Source organism: Trachypithecus francoisi, unplaced genomic scaffold (genome assembly GCF_009764315.1).
Source record: "Trachypithecus francoisi isolate TF-2019V2 unplaced genomic scaffold, Tfra_2.0 Lachesis_group5, whole genome shotgun sequence".
Lineage (NCBI taxonomy): Eukaryota > Metazoa > Chordata > Mammalia > Primates > Cercopithecidae > Trachypithecus > Trachypithecus francoisi.
The window spans coordinates 106,164,018-106,177,551 of NW_022681470.1; the positions used below are offsets into that span (position 1 = coordinate 106,164,018).

The following is a 13,534-nucleotide window of genomic DNA, read 5'->3' on the forward strand; positions in this document are numbered from 1 at the left end:
ACAGTGATTGGCTGTGTTTATTTAACCAGGGAATCAGGAAAAAAGATTAGAGTTCATTTGAGATAGCACCTCCCACTCATAAATCTTCAAAAATCACATATAAATATCCATAAGATAACCAGAAGGCCATGCTTTACGTGCCTATGAGAGGCACACATTTGGATCTGCCTAAAACCAAATAAAACATGGTAGTGCATACCTAGGAGAGACCAGAGTTAAATTCTCTGTTTAATTCTCAGAGTTAATTTCTTATTTTGTGTCATTGGTTATTCTTACTATTATGACTACTTCTCTCCTATGCCAAAGGTAGAGGGGCTTAAAGAGCCAAGCAGTCAGAAGAGCAGTGTGTCATGTCACTTTGGATGTGCTGACAACCATTTATAGCAGTGTTTTTCAGTGTGTGGTTTGAGATCTGCTGTGTTAGAATAATGGGGTGTGGTAGTGTGGTTTATAAAAATGTAGATTCCTGAGCCCCACCCAGGTCTATTTTCTACTCTCTTGTGCTGAGGCCCAGGAAGCCCCACTTTAGTCCCTGAGTGATTCTTATGCACACTGAAGTTTAAGAACCACTGTCAGAGGCTCACGTACTAGGAGTAAGAAAACTTACTATACCGCAAAGCTATTAGGTCCCATCCTTACTGACTCTGAATGATATACAGGGGAACATTTAACTTAAGATTTTGACAGCACTAAATAGAACACAGGGGCTTATGCTGGAAACCAGAAAAGTCATTAAAAAATGGCCTTGTCTAATAGATTAAATGCAATAGAGTGAAGCCAAGTGACTTGCAGAAAGGTTGGTCTGTTTAGGCACTGCAGAAAGTCTCGAGATGAGTCATGCATAAACACTGATGATGCCTTTCATCCTAAGTTTTGCCTAGTTCCAGCCAAAATAAAATAAATAAGAGAAAACTGAATGAGGGGTAGGGGTGGGGGTTGGCTCATTTGCTACCTGCCATTCCACACCCACCTCCCAGTCCCCAACCACCAGAGGTACTCCTCGGAGCTGCTCTTGGTGCTTCTGCTCACAATCCTTGCTCTTCAAGGAATGGAAATGGTTAGAAGCCAGAGAGAAAGAAAGAGCCTGGGAACAGATGAAAAAGTCTGGGAGGGGACCAGGTGCGGTGGCTCAAGCCTGTAATCCCAGCACTTTGGGAGGCTGAGACGGGTGGATCACGAGGTCAGGAGATCGAGACCATCCTGGCTAACATGGTGAAACCCCGTCTCTACTAAAAAAATACAACAAAACTAGCTGGGCGAGGTGGTGGGTGCCTATAGTCCTGGCTACTCAGGGGGCTGAGGCAGGAGAATGGCGTAAACCCGGGAGACGGAGCTTGCAGTGAGCTGAGATCCGGCCACTGCACTCCAGCCTGGGCGACAGAGCGAGACTCTGTCTCAAAAAAAAAAAAAAAAAAAGAAAAGAAAAAAAAAGTCTGGGAGGGAAGAATGAATATGCAAAGAAAAACCTCAAGATATTCAGAAGAGGAGCTCTGAAGGAGAAGACACAGATACTGGGAACAATGAAAGGAAGACGTAAAAATGAAGAAGATATGAAATAAACAAACATAGAAAAGAAAGTAGAGGGATTCATAGTATGAGTTGTAGAGCCAAACAGACCCAGGGTCAAACCATCAAGAAGGCAATAAATCCTAAAGGTTTCTGGACCAAAAAATAGAACTGCAAAATACGCAAAGCAAAAACTGATAGAAAAATGAATGAATGAAGAAAGGAAAAATGAATGAACTTCTAAGATTGGGAAACAAACAAAAAATTTAAGAAAACAAGACGTTCTTATCACTCCTATTAAAAATAGTGCTAGAAGTTCTCACCAGTGCAGTAAGGAAACATAAATAAAATGGCATGCAGATTAAAAAGGAAGAAGTTATTTGCAAGTGACAAAATTGTCTACCTAGAAAAATCCCAAGGAATCTACAAAACAAAAACCTCTTAGAACTAATAAGTGAGTTTCGCATTAACATTAACAAATTAATTGTATATCTATATACTTGCAATAAACACATGGACATGAAAATTAAAAATACAATACCATTTACAGTAGCTGAAATAATTTAACTGATTAGATATAAATCTAACAAAACTTGTGCAAGACTTGTAGGCTGAAAACTGTGCAATGTTGATGAAAGAAACCAAAGAAGATCAAATAAGTGGAGAGACATACCATATTCATGAATTGGAAGACTCAACATAGTAAATATGTCACTCTTCCCAAGTTGATACACAAGTTGATTGAATTGATTTAATGCAATTCCTACCAAAATTCTAGTAAGATTTTTGGATGTATAAACAAGATTATTCTGAAGTTTATACAAAAACGCTGAAGGACTAGTATCGCTAAAGCAATTTAGAAAAAAAAAAGAATAAAGTGAATAGAGATAGTCTACCTGCTTTCAGATATACTTGATCCTAGCTACTGCAATCAAGACTATGTGGTCTTGGCAGAGGAACAGACATATAGAGCAATGGAACAGAATTGAGAAACCACAAATAGACCCACATGAATATGCCAACCGATTTTTGACAAAGGAACAAAAGCAATTGAATGGATGAAGACAGCCTTTTCACCAAAAAGTGTCAGAACAGTTGGACATCTATTGGCAAAAAAAGAAAAAGGAACCTCAACCTATTTTAAATTTGACTCAAAGTGAATCATGAACTTAAATGTAAAATGAAAAGCCATAAAACTTTTAGAAAAAAATAGGAGAATTCAGGATCTGAGGCTAGACAAAGAGTTCTTGGACTTAACATCAAAAGTACAATCCCTGAATGAAAAAAGTGATCAACTGGACTTCATCAAAATTGAAAAGTTTTGTTCTGTGAAAGATCCTATTAAGAAGATGAAATGATTAGGATATTGAATGTTCTCAACACAAGAAAGTGATAAATATTTGAAATGATAGGTATGCTAATTACCCTGCTCACTATACATTATATGAATCAAAACATCACTGTGTACCCTATGGATATGTACAATTATTATTTGTCAAATAAAAAAAGAAGATGAAATGACACACATACAGCGTAAAAAAAAAATACTTGTAAACCATGTATCTGAAAAAGGACTGATATTAAAAAACTCTCAAAATTCAACAACCAAATAGCAATCCAGTTGAAAAATGAGCAAAAGATGTGAACAAGCATTTCATAGAAGAGAACATACATACAACAAATAAGCACATTAAAAAATGCTTAACATTATAAGCCATTAGGAAAATGCAAATTAAAACCACAATGAGATAGCACTACGTACCTGTCAGAATGACTAAAACGAAAAATGGTTATGCTACCAAGTCCTGACAAAGACGTGGAAAAACTGGATTATTCATACCTTGCTCATGGGAAGGTAAAATAATACAGCTACTCTGAAAAATAGTTTGGCAGCTTCTTTAAAAACTAAACATGTAACTACCACACAACCCAGCAATTGTACTATTAGACATTTATCTCAGAGACATTAAGACTAATATTTAACTCAAAAACCTATACACAAAAGTTTATAGCAGCTCTCTTCATACTAGCCAATAACTGGGAACGACGCACATATCCTTTAGTGAGTGAACGATTGAACAAACTGTGGTACATTCATATCATACATTGCACTCAGCAATAAAAAAAAAACAGCATATTGATACATGCAACAACCTAGACAAATCTCTACATAATTATGCTGAGTGAAAAAAGTCAGTCTCAGAAGGTTACATACTATATAATTCCATTTACACAACATTCTTGAAATGACAAAATTATAGGAATGGAGAACAAATTAGTGGTTGGGGATGGGGACAGGAACCAGTGGGTGTGACCGTGAAGGGCAACAGAGGGATCCTTGTGGTGATGGAAATGTTCTGTATCTTAACTGTATCAATGTCAGTACCCAATTTGTGACATTGTACCTCCGTTTTGCAAGATGTTACTGCTGAGGGAAACTGGATAAAATGTACAAGATGTATTATTTCTCACAGCTACTGCATGTTAATCTACAATTATCTCTTTTTTAAAGTTCAACTAAAAAAAGTAGTATGAGTATTTCATGATCTGTCTGGTAGCATCTCCATTCCATTTCTGTTTCAAGTCCCTGTTCAAACAGATGGCAAGAATTAGGTCTCAGTCCTGAAGTAAGCAAGTATTCCCTACTTGCTCATCTCTGCATTTCAGGAAGCTTAACATAATGGCAATCTTGTGCTTGGTGTCATCATCTATGCTGGTGTCTACCCAGAGAAGTTTTCAGCTACCTGTCCATCTAGGACACTTCTGCATCCTCCTGGCCTTTGAAGTCGAACTCCTGACCCCCGATACTCTACAAGTCTTAGTGTGCTTCAGCGAACCTTGAGAGGACATCTCAGGTCTATTCACCCAATGGGCATTCCTGCTTCACAAGCCCAGGAGTCGGGGAATTGAGGGTAATGCTTGGATATTGAGGACACAGGCCTCCTTTTTTCTTAGGTCCTCTTGTGTTCCCACTCTACCCCAGCTACATTTGGCAGCTAGAGAAAGGCTCAGGGTCCCTTGTCAGGCACCTATGCTTCCTTCCTGATTCTTCTTTCTCCTGATCCAGGTTTTATCTACTCCGAGGGCAGAAACTGGTATGTGACAGTGGGTATACTCTTCCAAATTTTCTGTCTTAGGTCTGCTCCTCAGATTTTCCTTCCTTGATTCTCAGCATTCTCCTGAATCATCCTTCTCCGGAAGGGACAGCAGTACATTTCCTCTGCTACTCTTGACTTGGTCACATAGTAACAGAAAGTATAGAGGAAAACCCTTCTGTTGATACATGAGGATAGTAATTCTGTAATATTTTCTACCATATTTCTGCCCTTAGCACACTCATCTTTCCATTTGTTTCTTCAGCTTGTGGCCCAGGTCCTTGAACATAAAGCTATAGGCTTTGTGATGGTGGATGCCAAGAAAGAAGCCAAGCTTGCCAAGAAACTGGGTAAGTGTGATTTTTGAGATACTGTATGTGGGAAAGAAAGGAATGTGTCTTGCAAAAGGAAAAGTCTAGTTGCAATTATTCTTGCATAAGCAGACTCTCTTTTAAATATATAAAATGATCCTGCATACCTTCATCTTTGGTTGGAGAAGGGTTTCATAAAAGTAAATATAGGCCTGAATTGAATAATTTCACATTAATCGTGTAAGAGATGGTTGTATCAGTACAATGAGGAGGGTTTCTTCCTGGAGAAACTGATGCTAAAGAGTTAAGTTTTTATTTTCAGCTTCTAAAGCAAGCTAAAAGGCCAGCTTCTCTTAGCTCACCACTGTGGTGATCTCTCTGAGAGAGTTAAAAATTCTCTTCTTTCATCACATGTTATTTCATTGCCTTGCAGCTGAAGCAGCCAACAAAAGATAGCATTAATAGTAATAATGCCAGGGTAACAGTGCTTTTTAAATTTAAGGCTAAACCCCAGCTGGGCATTATCACCAAGGATGAGAGGGAGGACATAGGTGAGGTATGGTTAAGTGACCGCACAATGGAAGTTGTACTCTCTAGTGTCGATATGTCAGGCTTAAGTACAGTGCACTTTAAGATTCACAATGCTGTAATCCCAAAGAGAGAGAATATAGGTAGCTCCTCTGGTTTTCTTTTTCTTTCTTTCTTTTCTTTTCTTTTCTTTTTTTTTTTTTTTTGAGACATGGTCTCACTTTGTCACCCAGGTTGGAGTGCAGTGGTATGATCTCGGCTCACTGCAACCTCTGCCTCCTGGATTTAAGCGATTCTTGTGCCTCAGCCTCTTGAGTAGCTGAGATTACAGTCACACGCCACCACGCTCAGTTCATTTTTTTGTATTTTTAGAAGAGACAGGGTTTCACCATATTGGCCAGGCTGGTGTTGAACTCCTGACCTCGAATGATCTGCCCGCCTTGGCCTCCCAAAATGTTGGGATTACAGGGGTGAGCCACAGCTCCTGGTCTGCTCCTCTGATTTTCAAACACTGACACACATGTACTGTCCATTTGGCTTCTTCTCCATGACCAGTGAAGAATGGCTATTAAAAAAAATAGCAGGTTATAAAATAGGATCTTTGAAGAAAGATTAATTGGATTTGGAGTGGTAAGTACAGAAAAAAAAGAGATTAGTCGTGGTTCAATAAATAAATACCTTCAGGTACATAAAAGTCCATTATCCTGGAAAATTACAGACAACTGTTTTCTATTTTATTTTCAAGCAGATCAGTCTTTTTTAAAAAAAAGATTTAAATTATAGGAAACTATTTAGGTTAGACACAAGGAAGAATTCATGACTATAAAATTATGATGAGTTATTAAGAATGTCTGGGCACTTGGGGAGGCCAAGGACAGAGGATTGTTTGAGCCCAGGAGTTTGAGACCAGCTTGGGCAACATAGCGAAACCTCATCTCTATAAAAAATTTAAAAATTAGCTGGGCATGGTGGCGTGTGCATGTAGTGCCAGCTACTTGGGAGGCTGGGATGAGAGGATGGCTTGAGCCAGGGAGGTCAAGATTGCTGTGACTTCTACCTGCATGACTGCACCACTGCACTCCAGCCTGGGCAACAAAGTGAGATTCTGTCTCAAAATAAATGAATGAATGAGTAAATAAATAAATAAAAATAAAGAATGCCTGAGATATCTCTTTCCCTGGAGACATATTAAGGGATATTTTTCTCCCTTGAGTATGGGAGCAAAATATGTTGAACTCTCTCCCTAGAGCCAAAAACAGTTTAATGGCTGGGCGCCGTGGCTCACGCCTATAATTCTAGCACTTTGGGAGGCTGAGGCAGGCGGATCACAAGGTCAGGATATGGAGATCATCCTGGCTAACACAGTGAAACCCTGTCTCTACTAAAAATACAAAAAATTAGCTGGGTGTGGTGGTGGGCACCTGTAGTCCCAGCTACTTGGGAGGCTGAGGCAGGAGAATGGCGTGAACCCGGGAGGCAGAGCTTGCGGTGAGCTGAGATCGTGCCACTGCACTCTAGCCTGGAAGACAGAGCAAGACTCTGTCTCAAAACAAACAAACAACAACAGTTTAATGAGTTCTGCCTCCTTCCCCAGCAGTCTCTTGATTCCTCTTCTGCCTTCCCATTGGTTTAATGAGAAGCTGAATTTGGGGAAATTCCCAGCAAATTTAGTGAGAGAAAAAAACTAGTGTCCCAGTGATCTAAAACTTTTGGGTGGACAAACTGAGCAAGTATACATAAAAATAGATGAGGAAAGGATATGATGGGGCTTGATACACCGAAACAAGCTCGGTTTGGAAGAGTTGGGGCAGGTTCCTTCTGGTTATTTGATCCTTTGGGGTTTATAAGACAGTGGAGGTATTTTGTGAACCTGCTCCTTCATCTTCATTCCTTTTCCGTTTGCCTTATTTTGACCTCTATCAAGTTGTGCCTGAACAGTTGCAGTAGCCTTCCTACTGTGGTTTTGCTCAAGACAGAATCCAACAGCAGGACACTGGCTGATGTTCCCTAGGGCACCTTTTGAAATCGGCCATCATTGATATCAAGAAAATCTGGCAGGGCCAGACACAGTGTCTCATGCTTGTACTATATATATATATATAGTACAAGCATGTAATTAGGTATATATTATATATATTATATAATATATATAATGTATGATTTTTCATATATATAGAATATATAATTTTTCATATATATGTGTGTATATATATGTATATACCAAAAATTAGCCTGCATGGTAGCACATGCCTGTAGTCTTAGCTATTCAGGAGGCTGAGGCAGGAGCCATGATCATGGCCCTGCACTCCAGCCTGGATGACAGAGGGAAACCTTGTCTCAAAAAACAAACAAACAAAAAGAATACCTGTCACATTGCTCCTTTTGATTTACAAATGGTGCCTCCACCATTTCCCACCTATGTGCCAAAGGCTCCTTACACCTCATGGATGCCTTGGGACACAGCAGGCAGCAATCTAGCCTTCCTGTCCCTGGAGGTTCTGCAGAAGAGTTCATTTGGAGAAAACTTTCTCCAACTAATAGAGTTTTAAAGCAGTCTAAGGAATTAAGGATGCCATGCAATTGGACTAAATGCCAGCTTTGGCTATTTAACATTCCTAAGGAGGAAAATGCATTTTTCCAACAAGCGTTTGTTAAGGTACACAGCATCAGACCAAGGGTGCTAAAGGGCAGCAAAGTAAGAAGATGCTGAGCCTGTCCTTGCAACATCTACTGGCCAACTGGATAAAGAAGATGTGTGGGATTCAACTGGAACAGGAAAGCAAGCTGTCCATCCTGGTCACATACATTAATGGGTTGCTGATGTGCACAGGCTCTGTACAAGGCACTGGGATACCAAGAAGACAATGATCCTACCCTCAGAGAACTCACTGTGATAGTGAAGACCTGTAAATTGAGCTGAAGAAAGATCAATAATGGCATGAGCTCAGTGAGACTGAAGTGACCTTTCTTAAGAAAAATGAATCCTAAGCTGATACCTGAAGAAGCTAACCAAGATGGAGGTCATTCCAGGCTTGGGGAACAAGGAATACATAAGTCTAGAGAATAACGCTCAGTGACTTTTCCTTTACTCACCTTTCCATATAAGCACGTGGCCAGGAAGCAAAGGGAGTTGCACAAGGGACAAGAAAGCAGTTTTCAAAGGAGTACAGGTCTACCCCAGGGAGAATGAAAGGGATAGATTTGGAACCAGATTTTGGAGGGACTTTAACGCAAGGCTAAGGAGTCAGGTGGGCAGTGGTCATCTTCGATAAGGAGAATGACATGGGATCAGCTGTACCTTTGGAAAATTAAAGCAGTGGTGGGGTGGAGAATAGACTTTTCTCTTAAGTCAAAATCCAGCTGGAATTGTTCTTGACCATTTCCAATTAAATGTCCACTTCAGGAGCTCTTCTAAAGTGTTATTTCAAGGCAACTGCTTCTTGGGTTAATGCTAGTTCCACTAATCCTGACCCCACTGTCACCCAGAAATCCTGAGCCAGACCTCAGCCAATGCAAAGGCTCTTCCTATGTCAGGATGACCTTCTCTGTGAGCCTCTTTGTTTCTTACAGGTTTTGATGAAGAAGGAAGCCTGTATGTTCTTAAGGGTGATCGCACAATAGAGTTTGATGGCGAGTTTGCAGCTGACGTCTTGGTGGAGTTCCTCTTGGATGTAAGCATGTATACATGGTGATGCTCCATAGAGCTGCCTCTGCTCAAATATAGGGAGAGGTAGAACCCCAAAGAACAGACAAACTGGAGAACCTGGCCTCGTCTGTGACAGGTTTTTCAGGATTCACAAAAAAACTAAGGAGCACCTATATTGCACTCTACTGGGAAGCTGATCTTTAAGTCACCCTAGAAACTGTTGAGGGCAATGTAGTAATAATATGCTAATTCTCTTACCAGTTATACATAGACATCTATTGAAATCTCCTTGGTTTTGCTCCACTGCTGCTGAAGAGGAGCTGGGGAATGTGGGGAGAGAGGGGGCTAAGCAGCCACCTGAAGAGAGAGGAGGGATGGGAGTACCAATCAGCCAGGTCACCCTGAGTTAGCTACACTCAGAGCAACATAGAGAAGTGGCAGAGCTAAAGATACCCCCAATATCACACTCATTTTCAACCATGGACATAGCACACCCTCACATCCATGTACTCAGACAAACAGAGGAACAAACATTATAAAAATATTTCATCCATAGATAAACTCACACTTTCAGTAACCACTGTGAAGTTCAATGCTTTGAACACACATTCTTGCACAGATAAAGAACCTAGTGTTGAGCATCCATGCTGACGATTCCTTATCTACCAGCTAGTACCCAGTGGTCTATCATTCTTTCTCTACAGTGTCAAAAACCAGAGGGAAGGTCAGAAGTGGGTTGGAAGCTACCTCTTACCAAAAAAGGTGCCATCTCATGACCCACCGTGCTTGGCCATCTCATTGACTCACATCCACAAGTCCTAAAAAAGTTGAGGGGGTGACAGAACAACTCTGGGACAGCATGGTTCTGCCCCAGCTTTATCAGCTAGGAGGAGGCTTTTGGAAATAAGACTCTAACTGCTTCAAACAATAAACAATGTGATTGACTTACCTAAGTAGAAGGCTCCTGTTAGGGGAGACTTCAAGAGTTGATCAAATCCAGACACTGACTCCATTTTTCTCTGTAAATCACAGATAAGTGTGTCTTCAGTATGTTGCCTGTGTCCTCAAGCTGACTATGCTCAAGTTAGCTATAAGAAGGCCAGCAGCAGGAACAAATACATCACATTTCCTCCTTCATATTTCATGACAGAAAAACAAATTTGGCTTCCCATTGCCCTTTTAAGAGTAAAGAACTTTTCCCAAAGCCTTCAGCAAATCTGTTCTAATTGGGCCAGTTATTTGCCCATTCCTGAATCAATAACTGGCAAGTGAAGTTATGAAATTCACCTAAATGTCCATCAGCAGATGAATGGATAAAGAAAATGTGGTATATGGCCGGGCGCAGTGGCTCATGCCTATAATCCCAGCACTTTGGGAGGCCAAGGCGGGTGGGTCACGAGGTCAGGAAATTGAGACCATCCTGTCTAACATGGTGAAACCCCGTCTCTACTAAAAATACAACAACAACAACAAAAAATTAGCCAGGCGTGGTGGTAGGCGCCTGTAGTCCCAACTACTCGGGAGGCTGAGGCAGGAGAATGGCGTGAACCCGGAAGGCGGAGCTTGCAGTGAGCCTAGATCGCACCACTGCACTCCAGCCTGAGTGACAGAGCAAGACTCTGTCTCAAAAAAAAAAAAAAAAGAAAGACAAAATAAAGAAAAGAAAATGTGGTGTGGTGTATATAAACACAAAGAAATACTATTCAGCTTTTTTTTTTTTAAAAAGAAAGAAATATCATTTGCAACTATACAGATGGAATTGGAGAACATTATGCTAAGTGAAATAAGCTAGGCACAGAAATACTAATACCACATGTTCTCACTTATTATATGTGGAATCTAGAACACAAGAACTCAAAGAAGCAGAGAGTAGTTACCAGAGGCTGGAAGGGGGCCAGGGGTGGTGAGAATGGAGAGATGATGGTCAAAAGGTGCAAAGCCTCAATTAGATAGGAAGAATAAGATTTTCTTCTTTGACATATATTGTACAGCATGGTAAATACAGTGAATAATATGTATTACACATTTCAAAATCACTAAAAGAGTAAATTTCAAATGTTCTCACCACAAAAAATGATGAGTATGTGAGGTGATGGATAAGTTAATTAGCTTGATTTAATTATTTCACGTATTTATAGATCATCACAACACTTTATATCCAATAAATACATACAATTATAATTTGTCAATCGACAATTAAAAATAAATGTTTTTTAAAACTGGCAAAAGGAGTAGGTTGCCCCCACCAATCATCTCACTGAGTTAAGGTCTGTTTCTCAGAAAGTACTGCTGGTATGCTCACTGCGGGACTGTGGGGAGAATGGAATAGATATTTGAAGCACCAACCACAAAGTCCGCTACAACTTCCCTCCAATGCACTGTTTCCCCAGTGAAGAAGGAAATCTCTTGTTTGAACATGTGTGTGTGTGTGTGTGTGTGTGGCATTTCAGCTAATTGAAGACCCAGTGGAGATCATCAGCAGCAAACTGGAAGTCCAAGCCTTCGAACGCATTGAGGACCACATCAAACTCATCGGCTTTTTCAAGAGCGAGGACTCAGAATGTAAGTTGTCTGCCAACCCCAGCCTATGAGTCTAAAAGCTAGATTCCAAACAAGCTATGTCAGTTTACCCCAAAGGAGGATGGGTCTTCAGCATCTCCTTTGCTGGTAGAATGGAGGTTAGAATCCTTCCTGAGCCTAACACAGTGGAGTACATGTGCAAACATTGTACAAAACAGCCAGGAAAACTGAAAGAATATTAAGGTGGGGACAGGTCCTCTGCTTTTAAAGCAGACTGAGTGTTCTACAAAAGAGAGAAAAACCCTTCTCCACTTTTCCTGCCTACCCACCTCCCAGTCGGATTTTCTCCTACAATGGGACAAGCAATGGGCTGTCTCCCTGGCATTGGCAGCTCCTATGGTCACCAGCTGGAGAGCTTTGCAGTCAATTGGAAAGCATGAGTGGAAAATTGGGGTAGGAATGGGCTTTGCAGCAGCTACAGAATGTGAAAAATCACTGGCCAAGCCCACAGCTGACCACCAAGGCTGCCTGTCATAGTGCAGCCACACCCTTGGGCATATTCCCTTTGAAAGCTTTGTGACCAGGTTTTGGGTGGACACAGGACCTATGATAATATCACCACAGCGCGTATAGGGATGAGACGGTGGTGGGATGAGTCAGGAAGAGCAGGGAGAAGGGACCAGGAGGAGTAAGCACTTGAGTACTGTACTTATTTAAAAACTGCTTTGGCAACATGGCCCCAATGAGGTAGGCTTTTTTCTGGTATCTCAGCCTTGGAGAGAGGAAAAGCATCAGAGGGGGTGAGCATAACTCTGGTAACATTCATACAAGTAGGAAGTGCAAATGTGGGCTGCTTATGACTATTTCTGGGAACCCCAAAATATTCTGAAATTGTTTGCAAACCCATTTCTTTAAACAGTCTGCCCACTAGCATCCTTAGTCACCTCATCAACAACCCTTTCCTTTTCTGTCTCCCATGTCCCAACTTAACCCTCTTTTCATTTGCTTCATTAAAACCTGCATTTACTGTGCTTAAAATGAAAGTGCTAGAGGGAGGTGACTAACCAGGGAGATTTGCCCCAGTTCTCCTTTAGGCAATTTTATTTTAGTTCATACATTTCCATGTCAGTCCTGACTACTCTGGGGTGCTTCTCCTGCCCCTTCCTTTTCAGTTCCTCTGTCTCAATTTGTTTCCATCTTTATGTTCCTCTATCCTCTTCATCCATGTAGCTCAGGATGGCAGATAAGAGGGAAGCAAAACCAAGGTTAGGATAAAGAGCACACCTTTCAATACCCTTGGCGTCTTCCCCCGCCTAGATGAATCATCATAATAACACTATTTAATTAACACATTTCATATGCCAGGGCCTATGCTAGGAGCTTATATGGATGCCTTAATTTCATTCTCACAACAAGCCTGTGAGGTGGTTATCATTATTATCTGCATGTTAATGACGATGAAAGGATGGAACAGAAAGGTGCAATTAACTTGCCCATTATCACATGGCTAGTATAGTGTACAAAGTAATATGAAATATATTACATATTGCATTGTAAAAAAGTTTCCAATTTAAAAAATAATTTGAATATGAATCTTATGCTTGCCTCAAGAATATAGCTTTTTTTTTTTTTGAGACCTAGTTTTACTCTGTTGCCCAGGCTGGAGTGCAGTGACATGATCTTGGCTCACTGCAACCTCTGCCTCCCGGGTTCAAGTGATTCTCCTGCCTCAGCCTCCTGAGTAGCTGGGATTACAGGTGCCCGCTACCATGCCTGGCTAATTTTAGTATTTTTAGTAGAGACGGGGTTTCACCATGTTGGCCAGGCTGGTCTCGAACTCCTGACCTCAGGTGATCCACCGGCCTCGGCCACCCAAAGTGCTGGGATTACAGGCATGAGCCACCGCGCCCGGACTGCTCTTTCTTTGA

At 41.0% G+C, this 13,534-nt stretch overlaps 1 protein-coding gene across 1 annotated transcript in view; it reads left to right on the plus strand.

The window, feature by feature from the left end:
• CASQ2 (calsequestrin 2) overlaps nucleotides 1–13,534 on the plus strand; it is a 70,114-nt gene that overhangs the window by 19,650 nt on the left and 36,930 nt on the right. The window contains exons 2-4 of the mRNA XM_033200748.1: nucleotides 4,867–4,951; nucleotides 9,011–9,111; nucleotides 11,537–11,648. Coding sequence (XP_033056639.1) covers nucleotides 4,867–4,951; nucleotides 9,011–9,111; nucleotides 11,537–11,648 — 298 coding nt within the window. The remainder of the gene's footprint in view (nucleotides 1–4,866; nucleotides 4,952–9,010; nucleotides 9,112–11,536; nucleotides 11,649–13,534) is intronic.